The sequence below is a fragment of the Opisthorchis viverrini genome (assembly GCF_000715545.1).
Source record: "Opisthorchis viverrini unplaced genomic scaffold opera_v5_376, whole genome shotgun sequence".
In the NCBI taxonomy this organism is placed as follows: Eukaryota; Metazoa; Platyhelminthes; class Trematoda; order Opisthorchiida; family Opisthorchiidae; genus Opisthorchis; species Opisthorchis viverrini.
The window spans coordinates 210,207-230,378 of NW_008752033.1; the positions used below are offsets into that span (position 1 = coordinate 210,207).

Below are 20,172 nucleotides of genomic sequence, written 5' to 3' on the forward strand. Positions count from 1 at the left end.
CTTTGTTTTGGTTCTTGCTTATCCTCCTCACAGTATCACTGTTGTTGTAACACTCCATTCAACATGAATTCGAGAATTATCGTTAGAATGCGACGCTACTCGGCCTAGATTAGTAATCCGTATTTGGTCACTCACCCTCGCTGCCAGGATTTCGTTCGCGATCAGCTGAATCCATGCCCAAGCATGTTCTATGTGTTCCACCTTGGCCTTTTCATTGCATAGAGCAAACCGTATTAAGTAGATGTCCTCGACCACCGCGGGGACCACGTGCAATGCGAAACTTTCATTAATCGCACGGGTCAAGTATTGATTTAGGATGTTCGAACCCTGTTTGTGGGTGTGAAAAATAGAAGATAGTGATGAATGTGACAGTAAAGGGTGTACACGCGAGTTCAGTGTGTGTGTATGTCGTGTCTGCCGAACTGATATACTTAGGCACATGCACTTGAATCCATTCAGGACCTTGTTCAGCCGTAACACCCTTCCGGTGCCTAGCTGCCATGCCGTCCGAAGGAAGCACGAGGGCTGGCCCAAGCCTAGACAGGGGAAATCGAGGGACAAAGGTCGGGTTCGGATCGCGGACCTTCCGGTCAGTGGATTTTCGCTCCGACCACTTAAGCCATCTCGCCCCCAACATGACCTAAGTGGTGAGGTTTGGCTACAGCTGAGACGTTTGATCAGAAGCGATAACTAGCAGCAGATTCTGTATACTGTCCTCAATAAAATAATCTCCAATGTGACTGAACTTTATTCGATTTACCCGAAGTTTTATCTAGATAAGCGAAACCGATAGAGAGAAAAGCTTCGCCTCATCGAACATGAACTCAAGGCTCACAGGGTTTTCCATTCTGATGTCTTTTTCGCATATACTTTGTGACCACGTTTAGGTGTGACACCAGTAGAGAACACGAAGATGAGGAAGTAACGCTCAAAACTATATCACCTGTGGACCGAATGAAGCCAACACAAGCGTAGTGGATTGTAAGCAACGAACGGTTGAAATCCCGCAACTCGCTGAAGGTGTCTTTGGAATCCAGTCTAATAATAAATCATATATGAATATATGGTCTGGAGAAAAATGCCGGTAGCTGAGGTAGCGTAGATGGTCGTTGGCTTGTTCGCTGAGCTGGGCAATTTGATTACAAACGTTTCATCACCAATCGAGGTGACATCATCAATGCGTTGTTGGGGAGCGTCACCCGACCGAACAGCTAATCGCGATCAGAAGTCATCCCCTGCTAGAAGCACGTATATTAACACACGCGCAACACTACCCAACGCACAACCACCAACCCACCGCTACGCACTACCACGCTCTCCAACAACGCACTGATGATGTTACCTCAACTGGTGATGAAATGTATGCAATCAAATTACCCAGCTCAGTGAACAAGCCAACAACCATATGGTCTGGAGTTCCCTTTGGGCGGATTGAGCAAATTCCACGGCATACCGAATATACGCATGTGAAAGCCTGTCTATACTGTGCTCATAACCGTTGAGGATGAGATGGCCAAGTGGTTAGAGCGCGAATTTACTGACCCGAAGGTCCGTGGTTCGAACCATAGCTCTGCATCTTAACTTCGATTGTCTAGGCTTGGCAACCTGGCAGTATCCCAGCCCTCCTTCAACCTTCGGGTGGTATGGTGTCCACTCACAGCTCATTCGATCAGTAGTCCAATAAGTCCTGATGTGTCAGTTGCTTCTCTTCTGAGCCGTGATTAACGATTTCGTGCGTCCGACTGATCTATCTGTCTACTCCCTCCTTTACATAAATCATCGAATATATCTAAATGTGCTTCTGGTTACTGACGAGCAACATAAATCTGTGAAGTGTCATCTTGGAGTTCAACAAGTTCTGCTCGCTGCCTCCGTTCTTTATGTATCCACGGCGGAAGAAGTACAGTGTGTTTACTAGAAAGCTTGTCAACAAGTAGGCCTTCCGCTTTTGAGAATATTTACCAGTTGGGTGCTTTCTTATATCACATTCCGAAGCAAGTTCAGGGGATAACCTGAAGCAGGAAATCATGCATAGGGAAAAATCCTCACTGTACCGGAGGGTTGCGTGTGCGATACCTCGGAAACGACAGGTAATGTATCCACATTCACAGTTCGGACACCTTTGGTCTAAGCTAGTCTGAGATATCACTTACCTTGAGGCGAAAGCAAACTAGACCCATTGTTGGCTTTCCGACTATTTCAAAACGGTTGTCAGCTCGCACCTTCTCAGCAAATAGTTGAGCCAGTCGTACATGCTAGAGAAAGAAAAATTAAGCCGCCAATTAGCCGACTACTTATGTACGAATGAGTAGTCTGGTAAAATCTCGAGACCAACTAGAACGGTCGGGGTCACTGCACACCGTATTGATTGGCCATTGTTGCTTGACCTTGAAAAATTTTACGATTGATTCTCTGCTTATGTGCATAGGTTACTAGGCTTTAGACACACCATAGAATGGATAATGGAAAAATTACTGTTTGCAAAAGAACTCATCACTCGATGAGCTAGTCAGCAACACTTCGTGCGATATATATCTCTGCGCTGTGGAGGGGCGTTGGAAAGATGTCGTTTTTGAGTATAAGCACAGATTTTACGTTCAAAACCCAGGAAAGTGAGGGTTTGCTCAAATCGTTGGTTGCTCAGTTACTGTTGATTGTTTAGACCGTTTACTTGCTTCACTATATAAAACAGTTTGGAAATATGCGCACAGATTAAGAATAGGTGATTTCTGCTGTGTTCTCATTGGTTCGTAAAACTGCACGTTAGCTTATTGCCGCCGACGTTGCTGCGTACAAAAACCTAGTGCTCTGTTGCTCCTCTAGCCAGGGTGTAACAAGTAGATCCTGATATGCCCTCCGATCACTACCGAAATTCTTACTTGTACACGGAGAGAACGATAATAAATGCCATTGTTTGACTTACATTTCTGATATACTCGCGCAACCCACTCGCACCGTAAGTTCGAAGAACGAACCAGAGCTTGAGAGCGCGGAAACGGCGACTCAGTGGAATTCCCCAGTGCTTCAATTAAAGGTTGGATTGAATGGTGATTAATCAATGGCAGACGATGAATTCGGTCTGTCGGTCGTGAGTATATGGAAATCTCATCTCCCGGACACAGTGAGTCAAAATCAGTCAATAATTATAGGCCCATTGTATAGTGGGACGGCTCAGACAAGTCACAAACTGGCAGGGTTCTATTTCTAGTGACTTTCGTTCATCCACAGGTACTTAGATATCAGATATGTGGCAAGCTACTTATTCTCATTTATCATCTCTTTGTACGTTAACGCAGTTTTACACATCTCGGAGGACACTAAGTCACTCACATGGTTCACACAGCGGTCGTGACAAGCTCAAGAACATACCGCGGGCCTCCGTTCCAAGAAGAATGATTAGAATGACCGTATGACTATTGCATCCACCTTTAAAATCTTGGAAAAGTTAAACTACGACGGCTGTTTTCGATGTAGATGAAATGAGATCATATCGATTATGAACTCAGTTGCATGCTATGGACAAAGATACAAACGTTTTGGATGAGACTCCAAACTCTGATTTATTGCTTATCGGACGAGTGCCGGCACACATAAACTATTCAGTCCATTATGGAACTCATGGGTAGCGTGAGGGTTTAGTCGATGGGACCGGTAACTTTGTGAAAACTGGTTCTAGTCACATCAAAGAGCATTATGCATTTTGCCTGTATTATATGCTGTTGAGGCCCTACTCACCAGCTGTTTTCACAGACCCGAGTGACATCAGTTTGTTTTCCACGTGGCGTAGACGAGAGAGTCAACTTCAATTACACCTTAAGGATTGCCCATTTTGTGCCCGTTTGAGCACTTTCGTTAAAACATCAGTCGCCGACTGCCTAGAGACTTTTTGGTTGAGTTATCTCCATTCAGTAACCAGGGTTTGACTAAATCCGCTTAAGGATGATTGAGGAAACATAGATTTTCGTTGACTGAGTGGCAAAAACAGTTCTGTATAGATTGATTGGCAAACCAATTGCAGATCTTGGCGAAAAGGTCAACTACAATCTGATCAACCAACAGTAAACACCTACCCGTGTACGGGTGATCCTACTTATGGGGAGGCATGTGAGTAGTGTGTTTTTTCTTGAAAATTCACTTTGCGTCTCTTGAAATGCGAGATCTGTTGCGGAATTCGTGGAGTCGCTTTGTGGCAATTACTGGGATTTGAGCAACATTCAATGCATATACATGAAAGTTCGGGAAGATGCGTTCTGTTTTTTGTAAATAAGATGCAAATGAGAGTTTTGCTTCCTTGTCCAATAGTTTGTAACTGGTCAGTTGGCATTTTCTAATAAATAACTACGCAGCGAAGGCCTGCTTCCTTTCACCCGTATTTCTACAAATCGATAACAGATCGGAACGTCGTTCAACCATCGTACCCACATGTTCTTTCAACAGATAGCTTGTAATTTTCGGACCTCTTATCTTATGAAGTTGCTGAGTAAGTGGAAAAGTTACAGTAACGCAAGAACTACTGTGACATATTGGCTATGCACCACAACTTACCCGGAAGTCGATGGATTTATCTGCAGGGAATAAGAAGAAAGAAACCAAAGTCTACTATGAAACGTGACACACGGATTCTAAAAAGACCAAATCAATACGGATTTAAGTATTATGTCAGTGAGCTTTAGGACAAGTGGTTGGTCTCGTAGGATTTTCAGCCCAAACATCCTTTATTATCGTATTAATTGCCTACAAGTCTGCTCTTATTCCCAAATGTTTGTTTTCTACATATCTCTAGGTTTTTATAGGTTGATTAACCCTTTTACAAGTAGTCAGGAGGTTAAACTCGTCTTATCCGATAAGAACCACCGGTCCACTGGGACATCGGCTGACCGAAGGCACTCGTGAAGGCATTACTCAGTTGGTAGCCGTACAGTAGCTGTGCAATAGAGTGCGATAGAGAGTGCGGAATCTATGCAGTGAAATTCGCCCTGTGTGTGCTCTGGCAGTCGTCTGAGGCGAGTAAAGGTCGGAATGAAGATCGCATTTGCTCGTCAGCCTAATTCTCACATTTTCAGATGGCCACAGATTTTATTGATCATTTACTGTGATCAGTTGGTGGCAGTTCTAGACGGCAGTTTTCCCCTCAGGATTGGAGCGTTTTGTCATAAACTAACCGATAGCCTTAGACATTGTCGCACACACAGAATACTGATGACACCGTTGCAGGATACGCGCATCCATGGGGTGACTGCCCCATTCTTACAGCGTAATAGTATCATTTCGAGAGGGCATAGAGTTTTGAGGAAGTTTAGATAATTCATAATCAAGTCACGCGGACGAAACTGAGTCACATATCTTCGAAATCGCCAGTGTAGCGTCGGTTTCAGGTACAACCGATACAAGTTTCTAATTCTTTCGCGCAACTTTGTGGTTTATGCTGGCCAGCACATGAATACAAGCATGGAAAAGGAAAATGTGAGATCCCATCAGTTCCTTTGATTTCATCATTCGCAGCGGATATTTACAAGTATGTGGCAAAAGAAAATGAAGAAGAACGGCACATTATCAATTAAGCGCACTATCGAAGCCTCTCGAGCAAATATCTTTTTATAAACAAAAGACTGCTTCAACTAGGGTAGTTTCGGCGAGCTCTAAAAGAATGGGGTCCAACGTACGCAAAACAGTTGCGAAGGATCAGTTGATGTTGATTAACTAACCCTTTTCATACTGGGGCGTGTAATGTATGTGTCCGGTAGGCCTGTCCTGCTGCCTGACTGCTGAACGTAAGCCAAGTGTCCGGCTACTCACGGTGAGAGGCGTCGATCGGTTATGCCGATACAGGTCACACCGCATAGTGAACTGGTTGGTACCATGTGAAGAAGAGCGGCTGTGACAAGTGTTGAAGTGCGATTCGTCGAATAGTGCCTGCAGATAAAATCACCTTACCGCTGACCAGGTTTTCTTGCAAATATACAGGATCGACTCTAACTGGCAAACATATGTATGCCTAATCTCGGCCGAACTCTATTAAGGAGATTGCGCAAAAACTCTTCAACGTGAAGTGGAAGGAACCACTCCTACCTGATGAGCCTCAAGAATGGTGTAACCAGTAGTATTTTGTCAAAGGGTTTTCATCAACCTCAAGTTTAGCGTACTTCGTTGTCGATTTATCAAATACCATCCCAGAAGGTAGTCTTGATCATCAAAATCAGTCGATAAGTAGCATGAAAGAGAGATTCAGACGGGATTCAGATGAGTCTCCGGACAGGAACAGACTAGTTTGCACATGACTGTATTCCACAAATAAGGGTATATAGTTCCTTTCTGTGATGCGGGCAGGGTAGATTGATGGTCTAATGGCTTACAGTGTCATATCTCACCTTTTTGGTAAATACATATATTCATAGCTCGGAGAAAGAGAATTTCTACCGTATCACGTTTGAGAGGAGTAAATAAGCTGGAGGACTTGACCTTGGCAAACTATTCTCGATGGATATGAGGTAAAGGAAGAAACCTGGTCTATGAAATTTCCAGTTTGTGTAAAATTTAGCAAAACTCACGGCGTAGGAGCGCGTCATTTCGAGGAAGTTAGTTGGTTTGACGTAGGGGCTGAGGACTTCGAGCGCTCATTGGTGTATGCAGTGTCTCCATGGTTCAAAACGGAACTCTGTTCTAGGCTTATCACACTGATGAGATTGTACTCCACTTAGAGAGCTGGGTGATGTTTTTAAGGATCTGAATGCCAGTGAACAATCGGTATCCTTCCTAAATTCCCAAGATTCAAGAAACACCCTTAACTAATGAGCCATGGACTTGGTGCTTTTAAAGGCGATAACTGTGGTCTTGGAAAATCAGTTCACCACACCGATCGTCCTGAGTTGGACTCATTTGATGTTCAGTGTTCAGAGTCAAAGTCCGCGATATCGGTTCCAAAAATAAATCCTCGTCATGCAGACGAGTAAGGTCAGCGAACTTTTGGTTTGGGGTCAAGACTGTGGAATTGTAATTCGAGCGCCATCACCATAGTTAGGTGGAAACTGGGGATTACCTGCCACAGAACAAGTGGGTGAAAGGGAAGGGGTGCCTGAGGACTTGTAAAAATTCCGTTGGGAGAACATTCAAGATCTAGGTGTCTAAACATTCAGCAACCTTTGAGATAAACATGCTCACGAATCATGTTTGGACAACACACCGTCAGCAGGATTGACAGTCTCACCCAACGCAACTACAGGCAAGCATCAGCTAGATAGGTCAGCTAAAATGTTAAAAACGGATTCGCAACTGGCTGCATACCAAGTCCCGAAAGATTTCCAGTCGCGTGAGGAAAATAACCTAGGCTCCGTCCAGACGGGTACGTAGATTCCACATTGCTCAACTTGGCAGTAGCCAAGCTCGTTTACTTTGCTGCATCATGGTCTCTCCTCGGCGAACCTTCTGCCAACAAAGGTTTCAAGTGGGAAAGATGAATTTCATGGGTTTTCGCTAATCAATCACACCAGATGCATGCCCTCTTATTCTCATTGGAACATCTATTTTCCACTAAAAAAATAGCCTTCACACGAAAAGAATATCTTAAGCTAAATGGATTGCAGTTGCCAAAAAATACACACCAAAGGCTGACTCACGTGAATGTCTGTGCTGCAGGTAAACGGGGTCAACGACCATGGATTCTGTCAAAGCGCCTTTGTCCCGAACCCTTAATCAAAAACAATGGATTACGTGGCCAAAAAATACACACCAAAAGCTGACTCACGTGAATGTCTGTGCTGCAGGTAAACGGGGTCAACGACCATGGATTCTGTCAAAGCGCCTTTGTCCCGAACCCTTAATCAAAAACACAGGGAAAAACGCTTTCATGGATATGCCGAAATGTTTCATTTGGAAGATCAGAAAGTTTTATCAACGAGTTACCGGCCTCGGTTTGACAGGGATATTTCTGGTCCCAACGAACTTGAAAGACTGAATCCTTACTAGTGCCCTAAACTTTGAAACCTACTTTAATGTTGCCAAACTTGTCCCTGGAATAGCAAATAAAAAATTTTCTTTTGAACCAAATTGTTGAAAATATATTGAAATATTGTAGCTCTTTTACATTTATTGACTGTTAACCTTTTTGAGCTCGGTAGTTACGCGAAAAGAAACAAATCAAAGTGGCATCACCGGTGTGTGTATCATCGCCGAACACTGATACCTCCTCAACTGGTACCGAGATGTTTACAAGCTATTTACTAAGGCCAGTGAACAGATCAATCGCTAAATGATTAACAGTCGGGTTTCCTGAAAGCGTTTGTTCATCGACAGAAGCAGAATTTGTGACCTAGAACCTTTTCAAGTACACTGTTGCGTATTTAAAACTAGTGCGCATACTTCTCATAAAGGAAGCTACTCACAAGGTTGCTAAAAATTCTTCCACAGTCCACGATCGATTTCGCCCTCATCAGGTAGGAGCAGTCTCTCCTGAAAACCAAACTGATTTGCGAATGAGTGTATTCCTCGAAAGCAGTCCAATTTGGGTTCCAGTAGAACATAAGGTTAACGGAAACTCAGGGACTGCGCCTATCTGATGAGCCCCAAGAAGGGCGAAACCGGTCATGGGCTGTCGAAGAGCTTTCAGCAACCTTATGAGTAGTCTTCTTTATGAAAATATACAGCGATATCTCGAATATCGTGCCAACTGAAACATGAGGCGGCCCGTGTGCAGCACATTCAGTCTTATAATATCATAAACGAGAGATTCAGTTTAGCGTGAAAACTATGGAGTGCATGCTCTTTGTTCTATGTGGTATTGCTCTGGTGGTATTGCACTGACTAAGCCACTTAGTTTATCCACTCAGTGCCCCGGGTTTTTTCGGAGCTATACAGCGTGAAGCGTTGCAGTTTACATACATTATGTTCTCCAAACTGGCGTTTCCCGATCTAATTCTTCCCACTAACTAGTGGGGTTTCAGGACCCCCATATGCCTGCTGATCGACAGGCTGGTATGGTCTGTACTATGGGTTTCGCTACTGAAATCGTAAGCGGCTAACATGAGTGTTAAACAAAAAACAGCAAAAGCGTTGACACCTCATCTTGATGTCAGATCTATTTTGCGTTATTCCACAATCACTCCTGAAGCCTATAGTGCGTCCATTTCTAAAAGAGTAAGCCAGGCGAGGCAAAATGTCTCGTCGACCTCCAGAATGTGACCAAGGTGTGTGGTTTGGACCATATGAAAATCCGGTAGGACAATGAAGAAACATATCACGACATTGGTGCGCAAAAGTAAATATCACTGGTACACGGATGCAACCACAAACAATACAACCGGACTGTAGCTTGCATACACATGCAGTATTGACTGAATCATTGTAATCAGTTCGAAAATATTTAGTTCGTATAGCCCTTATACTACTGCTTATGAATTCGGTAGCACAAATTATTGCTAGGTAGTGTCGTCGAGGCCTCCAGCTTGGATGGAGATTGGCGTCCCATGGAATTTACGAGTTTGGCGTGCGTAGGTTTCTTTCCGTCGTCTTGTTTTGAATGAAACACCCTATGTTTTCGCCGCTGGACAGATGTACACCAAATGCACACCTCACCGAACGGATTTCCTCCAAAAGTGTCTATGACCGGAGGTAATGAAGCACCATGAATCAAGGGTGCGAGCATGTCGGTGCTTTGAAGAAACACACGGCACTGGATATGTTGGCTCATTCTTTTTGCTTGCGCTCATATCTGCATCACGGAAAGAACTATCATGACTACTGTCTCGTTCTTCCCTTGTTTTGCCGGTATATCCTGCTTACCTGTGCTACAACGAACGAATGCGAATGCGGAGTCAATACAGACACAAATTTCCGGTACATGCCGTTCCACCTCATTGTCATTGGCATAACTACATACTAAAGGTGGAAACCAGAGAGATGACTAAGCTTCTCTGTTGTTCTTCACTGCTGTAGATACACTGAGAAGTTTCTTAATAATCATAGAGAGTAAATAGTCAATTGCTTTTTCATGAACAGAATCATCGTAGAGATTGATAACCTGCAGAGCCACCAGACAAGCGGTGACAACTATCGTTTCACAACGTTGTATTTGCGGCCATGTTTGAACACAGAATTAAGAATTCTACATCGATACATTGATGATTTTGGTGGTGATCCTGATCCTCAGGTTTGACGCGTGTTTTTGAGCCCAGCTATTCTGCTTGCACTGCAATCGCATACACATGGCCTTGAATATATTCTCTCTTGGTTTCCAGTATTCGAATTTGAAAAAAGTGAAATCAAGATTATAATCGTGTATTTACTTACCACATAAGACTGCAGTCAAAACCAACCAGTAGCCACTTGTTTGGGTTGATGTTGAAAGACCAGGCATACTGTTTGTGTAGAAATGAACGAGACAGAAGGGGACACACTGTACGGTTAAGTCTATTGAATTTATAAATCCAATTGCACTTCCCCAGCTGAGAGCAGACAGCTGGCGAATTTTAACAAAAATTACGATGAATCCGGAAGCCTAAAAACGAATAGTTAGACAGTTAATAGCCTTAAAGTCATTTCTCAACCCGAGACTAGCACGAAGTACCAGGAATTCCGTCTCTTAACAGCTGTATGGAAATATAGGTGGTGAATGACTCTAGCAAGGACACTCCATATGAGTCTCCTTTCTGAGAAAAAAAATAACCAGGGATTAAAAACGTAGAACCTGTATCGTTACTGGACTTTGTAGCTAAAAAGGAAAAGCACAACATGCTTTAGGATCAACCCATTCTCACTTCTACTGGTTTAAATTTCTGAGATAAAGCATAGCCTCGGATTGGCGAAGAGATTTTTAGATATCACAGTTCTATCGACGACGGGTTTAATTTTGTTCCTTATATCCGACCATTCGAAGCAAACTTTTTTCTTGTATGTAAACTGGTTTGTTTTGACCATCCGAAGGCTTTTTGACTGTGTGTGGCACGAGAAGTCTTTTGCAAATCTTCGGCGGGTTTGGTCCAGTCATATACACGGCTCGGCTTCAAAAAAACTTCAAAGTTCAGCTCTCTCAGTCCCTGTCACTCATCTACTGTGAAGGGAAAAAGGTCTTCGCTGCGGAGTTATTTATTAGGAAATGCCAACTGACCGGTTACAGGCCATTGGACAGGGAATCAAAACTCTCATTTGCATCTTATTTACAAACATTGGACATCCATCTTCTCCTGAACGCGTCTCCTTGAACTTTCCTGGAGATTCATTGACTCCACTCATTCGTCGGTCAAATCCAAGCAAATGTTACAAAGTGGTCCCACGAATTCCGCAACAGATCTCCCCTTTTCACAAGACGCAAAGCGAAATTCCACGAACAACGCATACTACTCGCGTATCTCCCCATTCATAGTATCACCGTTACATCTGTCCTTATCACTTTGCGAAAATTTCGGTAAAATTTGTATCCGGTCCTAACCCTGTCATTTATTCGACTGTCAAAAACTCAACTCTACTCCGGTTAGTACTACACTGAACCGATCATGTTGCGTTCGGAAATGAATGCCTTCACCCACTCAATCCACCAAAAAGCTTTTTATTCGCCATCTTTCTTTGTCCAGAAAAAATCCTCCACCTTTCTTCCACTTCACTGTTCGGCTCCACCACCATAGTCACTGCTCTGTTGCTGCTCCAACCCGTCGTTCACATTTGTGTACTCTCCACCTCTTCACTTGGTCATCCCAACAGTGGCAAACTATTCATTGTCAAGAACTTTCTCCGTTGTGGCTGTTTACGAAATTGAGGATACTTCCACTCCATGTCTTGTTCGCGCCTGGGGAACGTTATTTTCAACCCATTCATTTGCTTTCGTTTTACCGCCATTCTCACAATATTCTTTTTTTTCAACAAATCAGCTGTGATTCTGTCCTCTGTAAAGAACTTTCTTACTTAGTAAAAACACTTATTACGGTGGAAAAATGGGTCACGAGGGCAACAAGTTTATCGAGTCAGCAGAACCATGATCGACAACAGTCGGTTCACCATAAAAGAACTATGCAAATTCTTCCTTGTCAATACCGCCGAAGCACCCAACTCATTTGATACTTTTGAGAAACGTTTCTGATGTCTAGTTATTTGGAAGATATATTAACCTAGCTGCTTTGTTTGTTATTTCGGTTGTCAAGCTTGTCATCTCAAATTACAAATAAAGGATAACAAGCAGTTGTGTTGAATGGTGTATTCCGCTTCAGTTTTAGGGACGAATACGTGTGTGAGGCGAGTGCTTCCTACTTTCGTAATGAACTACTCATAAGGTTGCTGAAAATTCTTCGACAGCTTACGGCCGGCTTTGTGCACGGAGGCTTATGGGGAGCTCTCCGTGTACTGTCACGCATACAGAGACCCGAATATGCTCACAAACTTCCGGGGCATTTCTTGATAAGCAAGCGTGCCAATGAGAACAGACCGGTCAACTGAGTCGGATGTACCTTGGAAATCCAAGAATACTAAAATGGTGGATGGTTTATACGTATGGCGTTGTTACAGCAACTGAAGATATGGTCAACGCAACCCCTACCAGGCCGGAATCCCGCTTGCTGCTGCGAACTTAGCGTTTCACTACCCACATTAAGGCGACGAAGTACAGGTGAAGCCAACAGTCTCGATACGACCGGCGTCAACTTAACCCCATGTGGTTGCAACATTCACCAAATGTCCCCTTTCTGAAAATGGCGACGATCATCAACTCTCCCCGGTTATCTGGGAGTCTCCTTTTCCCAGATGCAGGCGAACAGATCAGAGAGTCACTGTCTGAGGACCGTGATCAATGAGGGTGGGAGGTCATCCGGACCAGAAACTCGGTGGCTCTTCATTCAAATGGTCACCTCACCCTGATCCTCAATGGGTTCTGTCACAGGTTGTTTTCTGAAACTGGTCGGAAGGATTAACTGAAGTGGTCTTTAAGGTGATGTTCAGCATGATGATTAGACGACATTTGTTTCTAACGCTGCCAGTTGTTCATCAACTTTTAGGCCGCATTTGAAGGTGAGGAGCTTGCGCTCCTCGTAGCTGATTAGCATTTGTTTGACTTCGGGCTACCAGTATATTTTATCGACGCTGCGCCGTACCTGCGCTGCTCTATCGGTGGAAAATATTTTTCTCCCATATTTTAGCGTCATCAGCCAATGGCAGAGTGAACGAAGGGGGATTCTCGCGAGGTCATTGAGGAAAATGAGAAATTACAAATGAAGTAACATAATGTCTTGAAGGATTTCCCATGCAGCCAGTAGCGGTAAGGCATAAGTGCCGCTGACTATTACCAACGTCACAAACGGGAGATTCAGCTGGGTTCCGTGGGGGGGTGGGCTCTCGCAAAACCAAATTTGTTTGCAAATGAGTGTACTTCGCTAATTCCATGCAATTTGGTTTCCAGTAGAACTTAAGGTTGACGGAAACTCGGAGAGTGCACCTAGCTGATGAGCCTCAAGATGGGTGAAACCGGTCGTGGGCTGTCGAAGAATTTTCAACACTACGTAGGTGCATGTATCGTGGTATCTCGAATATCGTAACAATTAAAACATGAGGCGGCTTGGTGCAGCACATTCAGTTGCCTAGAGACATCACAAACGAGCGGTTAAACTGGATCCCAGGTGAGTCTCTAGCAAAACCAAATTTTATTCATAGCCACACCACTCTCCTTTGAACGAACGGTCTTCTGTTCTGGTGAAAACTGTTACTCAATTTGTCCTTGGTAACCGGCTAGTTCGTCGCCGCAGCCATGTTCTGCAAATTTGTTGAGAATGCGAACCATGTGTGAACGGTGAACTGAATTTGAGTTGGTTTCATGATACTTTATTTATTCTCAACTATAGAAAAAGCTTGGGGTTCGTGTCACGCGTGCTGGCCCGTCGCGCCTAGGTGATTCTCCTGGCATAGATACAAGTTCGAACGGCACGTTCACCAGTCGCTGCTCAGTTGAATAAGCATGGTGGTTATTCCGGACGGAATATGAAGTTGAATGAACCGGAAATGTAAAAAACTAAACCGATCGTGATTTCTTCATCAGGATTTTTCGCCGCTCCTCTTCATATGCATCGAGATTTGGAATTTGTCATCAAGGCTAATGTATCTGATACAGTAAACGAAGCAGCTGGCATCCGCACTAAAAGGAAAGTTTTGGTTGCGTGTGTGTAGGACACAGCTACTGATGATCTCTCATCAAATTTGCTGACAACACATGAAAATGATGTATGCCCTCTCACTTGAAAACCGAGAAGAGATACAGCAAAGGATATACGATCAAAGTCGCATATCTAAAGAGCATGTGGAAAAAAGTTTTAATGTGAACTCTGTTTGGCTCAAGCACCGACTTTAGCTGAGGCGAAATCAACTTTTCCACCCTTGATTCGGATTCAAGATAATATACTGGAATAGGTCTGATCAACATCAACTTCAGTCTGTGATTTGTGACCGAGCTCTGAGTTGGAGGCGTTTTTGTGGCAAGAGAATAATATCCCCTTTTACTCTGGCTGCCTGACAAAATCATGTCTCGTGCTTCAGAAGAGTCGAGTATCGTATTGGCAAGCTCACAGTGGAAGCATAATTCAACTGGTGACAGGCGAGTATGAAAAAAGCCTAAAAGTTCCCACAGGCTTGTTGTGACAGCATATAAGCAAGCGTCATGAGGATGAATGTATGCAACTTAAAGCTGACGACCCATGCTCCCGATGAGGAGGCCAAGTGCAGAAGTTTTCGTGTACTCGACTGGACATGTCTCTTTTGGCACATGTACAAAGCACTTTTCCCGGGAAGCAACATAGCTGCGCAATGGTTGTACGTACATTAATTCGTATTGCAAATAAGCATCTGTTTGTAAATCAATTTCGTAATAACCAGAAGCGCAGATGAACCTCACGCTTGTAATGATCTTATCAAGAAGGTCAGATTCCTGAAAGTAACCACTGAATACCTGAAATCTATTGAGACCCTCAGCTTCACTAGATGCTGACCAGACAGACAACGCACGCTGAATATGCAGCGCTTCACAGCTTGTATCAAACCCAGACAGCGCGAGTCAGGGTTGATCAAGGTTAGACAACGCCGTCGCACTATGCAGCGCGTCGCAGCCTTGTATCAAAGCCAGGCAGTGTGAATCAGCGTTGGACCAAGTTCAGACACTGTCCCTCCAATAGTATAGTTTGGGGCCGTTGTATTTTCGCACTCACGCTCTCACACTCGCTTGTTCGAAATAAAACCGTTGTGTTCCCTTCGGTGAGTCTTTGTCGGGTACTAGGCACTGGAGCGGCGTCAGCAGTCAAATATCACAGATTGACGAATCAGTAGATATAACAGATCTTCAACTGAATGTATCCGATATCCAGCATATCGAAATATTTAGCTCACCACGAGGCTACTTATATGGTTGTTGAAAACTACCCAGCCGGATAAGCCAACGAATTGCGAAACCGGCAGTACGCTGTCGGGAAGTTTTTATACTACTAGTGAGTAGTTGTGTGTGTTGAATGTAACACTATGCTTCGTTGCCTAAGTGCACACATTGTTATTATCGGTATTAACCGCGTGATCGTCTTCCGGTGAACTAATTCCAACTTACTTCTAGTTTCATACTTAATCGATCAGTACGCTAAATGGTAATGGAAAGCATGCCGTGATGACGGATCCGTATCAATGATAGTCCAAAAAAAATATTTTGTTCAGTGTGTTACTTCAAGAACGCCATCTCGCCTAGCTTTATACAACTCTCTCACACTCCGAGAAAGCAAGTGACCGTAAGTGGAGGAACTAAAACATTTTCATTAACTCCGGGGAATTACCTATCCTAAAGTTGAGTTGTTTACCTTGAGTCCAAATATTCGGCATAGACTGAGTGACTCTATGAGGATTTCGCGCACCGTAATTACGAAAGCGATGTAGGTGCGCCTGGCCCAACTCATTGTTCTGTGATTCATGCAACTCAAGCCAAGGTGGAAGGCTTGTCGCTAAATTTATTTCTGAATTCTAAGCTCATAAACAAACAGAATCTCACAAATGTCACACCCAGAACCAACTCGCAGCTGGTCTTGACAAATGCATGTCGAAAACACGGCGTCTCACTGTGAAGACTACCGAAAAAACCAACAAGCCAAACTATCAATCGTTACTATGCCAAACGGAAATGCGGGACAAAAACGGGGTGAACAGAGGCAAGTTTTGAGTTTTTCTCGCAGCGAGTCTCCTTTCTATCATATATTGAGTTCTCCGAGTGGATTGAAGTGGAATGATATCTACGTTACAGTCTACAGGAGAAAAGACGCCATGGGTTGAGGGACAAGACTTTACTGTGATTCACCGTTTTCTTGGTTGACACGTGAGACACGTGTCGCAGGTACTATCTCTTCCCCATGTTCTTACCACTTGCATTCAGCCAGAAAGTTTGGAAGGAAACTGGTAGCATAAGTAGTATCGGACGCAATAAGAAGCTATGTCCTCGCGCATCTCCATGCAAGCTCCTCATTGACTATGAGAAGCCAAGTTTGATCAACAAAACACAACATTTCCATAATTTCTCATACATCATCCCATTGAACCGCATCATGCTTGCTCCACACAAAAGGAGATACTGATAGTGGAATCCTTTCTAGTGGAACCGCAGGCCTACCTATCATACAATTATACCATTTCAGCATACATCGCTGGGTTTTTCTGGCGAACATCCCACCTATATCACTCCAGCTGATACTGGGGTGCCAACTTTCACGTCTTGTAGGAAATCAGTTGGAACGTGAACATTCCGTTGCTACACCTTTACCGTACAGAGTGGCCAACACAAAAGTCTATCTAGAATTAGACGAAAATCTGTCTTAACGGAGACATGTGTAAGTAAAGAATGAGTCTTATAATTCAGTGGAAATTGCATCCTATCAGTGAAGCTAATCTGTGCTGAAAAGCCTAAAAGCGCTGTACAACTGTTTCATCTTTGTTGGAGATCATTAGCAGTGCGCATCTAATAAAATTCATAGAATTTCGAATGCGAGACAGTCTGCCCAGTGGTTGGACAATCAGCCAAGAATGGTTGATCAGCAGTTCAACCACTGGCCTGACGGTCACGGGTTCAGGAACTCTCTGAGTTTCATCAGACGCGCACTGCTGATGATTCCCAACAAGAATGGTTAGTTTTTCAGCATAGATTGGCTTCGCTCATAGGATGAAATCTCAACTGCATATGGTCAGATCTCCTCACATTACAAGGGAATTATAATCGTTTTGGCCCACGCCGGGAACGACTCCATTTATTACCAAACATCCCAGCGCCAAATGAACATGGAACCCTATGGTCGACTGATGGGTGGACAACGTCTAACAGATTGTCCATTTTGGCAGTGAATACTGAAGGGTAGTTTTCCAACAACCTTGGCAATCGGAAACGAAAAGATTCCTGTACTCACTTCTATTCCATCAAGATAATGTCGGAACTCTGGACAAATACAGCCGTTTCCTGCATACGCGCCATCGACATGGAGCCACACATCGTGTTGTTGACATACCGGTCCAATAGAGGCAAGACTGTCGAAAGAACAGCAACCGGTCGTTCCAATGGTTGCGCACGCCTGACGAAGTATAGAAGTACAAGTACAATGTGAACTTGAATAAAAGTCGCTGGCCAAAAGTGTACCGACCGAGATTTTAGAGTGGCATTAGCGAACAGAATAACGCAAAGACACACTTTTCTCAAAGTATGAAAATGCGTTAATGTTTGATTATTGTGACCTCTCTAAAAGGGGGTCTTTCGAAACCTGATGATGAGGTGAATTAATTATCAGTAGTCTCTCCAATGAGAATAGCCAAAATTGGTTAGTCCCGGGATGAAAGGCTCTTAGTAAACCTAAACATATTTTAGTAAACAAACCCATAGAATGTAACAACGAAGTCCCCGTAAGGCGAGCTCGCCAATATGAAGTGATTATTGATTGTATTGATTGTCATTGAAGATGGCGACACCATTTAGTTGGGTTTTTTGTCAGTTATAAGTCATGCCGTTCCGTCCACAACTATCTTATTGAAAGGAATACGGACTTCGCTGCGGAGTTATTTATTAGGAAAGGCCAACTGACCGGTTACAGGCCATTGGACAGGGAAGCAAAACTCATTTGCATCTTATTTACAAAAACTGGACATCCATCTTCTCCTGAATGCGTCTTCTTGAACTTTCCTGGATATTCGTTGACTCCAATCATTCATTGCTCAAATCGAAGCAAATGTTACAAAGCGACTCAACAAATTCCGCAACAGATCTCTCCTTTTCAAGAGACACAAAGCGTGCCTCCCCATCAGTGGTATCACCGTTACACTAGTAGACTGCAGAAAAAATGACAATGTAAAGCAGACACCAGTGTACTGGGTGTATACCAAAGAAAGAAATGAACTGAACGCCGCCCAAGGATCCAGCCACCAGCACAATTGCCAAAGACCTGTTCATTCTGGTCAGCGGAATTCACGTGATCTTGATAACTGGTCGCTGGCTTAAGTTTTAAGTTTCCTGAGTCGCTTGTGAATTTGCCGCTATGCTCGGAAAATGCATCTTTCAACCCCTTTTCGTAGAGCGTACTTCTTAGGGGTCACAGATTTGCAACCGGGTAGGTGCGTGAATGGTGGGTGTGCCTAAGGGGTGCTTAAGGTTCCTCTGAACAATATCACGAATACTGCACGTTTGGCAACCGGTCTGCTAGTCCTGGCTATACTGCTCGATGCAAGACAACCTCACTGTAACACGCTCATTGGCTGCCGGGCTAATTTCAAAAGGTGCTGTGTTTGGGGGGGAAATTGCATCACTTGTCTCAAAGGTGGTCGACTAACTTCCGACAGGTAACTTCACGGAGTTTCTTACAGCACCCCGTGTAACAGACTAAACAACACCCTAGCAACTAACAGGTCCAGTGGAGAGAGCTTACTGTTGACATGAGTTGTTGGCCTCCAAAAGTAGAGAAGACAGTGAACCAAATGAATATTTAATTACAGCAGTAAAATTGTTCAACTTACAAAAAATGGTATCAGGCCACGTTTTTTGTCCTCCTAGAAAGCGAAACAGGGGAAATACACGGAACGTGAGTTAGATTAAAGAACATTTTTTAACAGATAAATGACACTTCGAGTGGTTTGTGAAGTCAAAAGAGGACCAGGCGTGTAACGAAACAGCCAATAGGTGTGACATACAGAAAACGGACAATCTCAAAGTACAAGTTTGGACTTGAATGTATTACTTCTCGTTCCATCTTTATCCATTCCCAACATTCTGCTTTGTAATCATAACTCAAGAGGCTCTACGACTTCAAACATTCGGTGCACAAATGACTAGGGAACTTCCGATCGACTCGCCACAGAACAGACAATTGTCGTGTCAGCACATGATAAAACAACCCAACTTGGTTGATTCGATGGGCATGGACCGTTGTGTTTATCGAGTTGAAAGGTGAGGAAATAGACTTTTTATAAGGGAAACTATCACAAGGTTGCTGAAAACTTTGCGGCAGCCCACGACCGGTTTCACACTTCTTGAAGCTCATCAAGTAGGCGAAATCCCCGAGTTTCCGTCAACCCTATGTTCTACTTGAAACCAAATTGCAGAAACTTAGAGAAATACACTCATTTGCAAACAAACGTCACAAGCGAGAGATTTAGTTGGGTTTCAGGTGAGTCTTTCGCAAAACCAAATATGTTCGCAAGTCAATGTATTTCGCTAAACCTAGTTATGTTTCATCAATAAAAAGGGGCACTGGTGACAGACGAATCCCCTGATTCACAACCAGGCAAAGGTGTACTGGGTTGTTGAATTAGTAACCCCATTTTGAAATACTATTCAAATGCTGCGTGGCTGAAGGTCCTCGACCTGTTCTATTCCAGTCGCTCACAGAGGCTTGAGCATTCTCCATTGATGCGGCGGCAAAGTGACAGGTTACCGGAATGAATCGAGAACTGGCCACCTGCCTTTATTGGGAGGTGGAGATTGTGGAGTCGTGTGGGACTGGAAGGAATATAAAGAGGTATTCAGTCAGATGAGAGAATGAAACTTCAGATCAAGTCTGATATACCAGTTGCCATGGCTAATTGTGTATCGTTACCATCATGACACGTCGTTGAGTTGGACATCAGGCGTGGCGTGCTTAAGTGCTGTCTGTAGTTTCCGCTATTCGTCGTATTACCTGATTTGCTAGTCCTGGCAGGTGGATATACATGTAT

At 43.8% G+C, this 20,172-nt stretch overlaps 2 protein-coding genes across 2 annotated transcripts in view; both read right to left on the bottom strand.

The window, feature by feature from the left end:
• The window catches only part of T265_10505 (hypothetical protein), a gene marked incomplete at both ends in the record, with an annotated part of 15,589 nt that extends 7,073 nt beyond the window's left edge, over nt 1–8,516 (bottom strand). Inside the window, 9 exons of the mRNA XM_009176893.1 lie at nt 136–327; nt 446–640; nt 2,154–2,255; nt 2,924–3,022; nt 4,136–4,327; nt 4,546–4,565; nt 7,614–7,684; nt 7,742–7,749; nt 8,379–8,516. Of these exons, the coding sequence (XP_009175157.1) occupies nt 136–327; nt 446–640; nt 2,154–2,255; nt 2,924–3,022; nt 4,136–4,327; nt 4,546–4,565; nt 7,614–7,684; nt 7,742–7,749; nt 8,379–8,516 (1,017 nt within the window). The remainder of the gene's footprint in view (nt 1–135; nt 328–445; nt 641–2,153; nt 2,256–2,923; nt 3,023–4,135; nt 4,328–4,545; nt 4,566–7,613; nt 7,685–7,741; nt 7,750–8,378) is intronic.
• A 4,296-nt stretch (nt 8,517–12,812) lies between these two features.
• Nucleotides 12,813–20,168, bottom strand: T265_10506 (hypothetical protein; the record flags this gene model as incomplete). Its single annotated transcript, XM_009176894.1, has 6 exons — nt 12,813–12,887; nt 13,318–13,408; nt 14,855–15,066; nt 17,385–17,546; nt 18,976–19,008; nt 20,136–20,168. The coding sequence occupies 6 exons, from the start codon at nt 20,166–20,168 to the stop codon at nt 12,813–12,815; spliced, it is 606 nt and encodes a 201-aa protein (XP_009175158.1).
• Between the last annotated feature and the right edge of the window lie 4 nt (nt 20,169–20,172).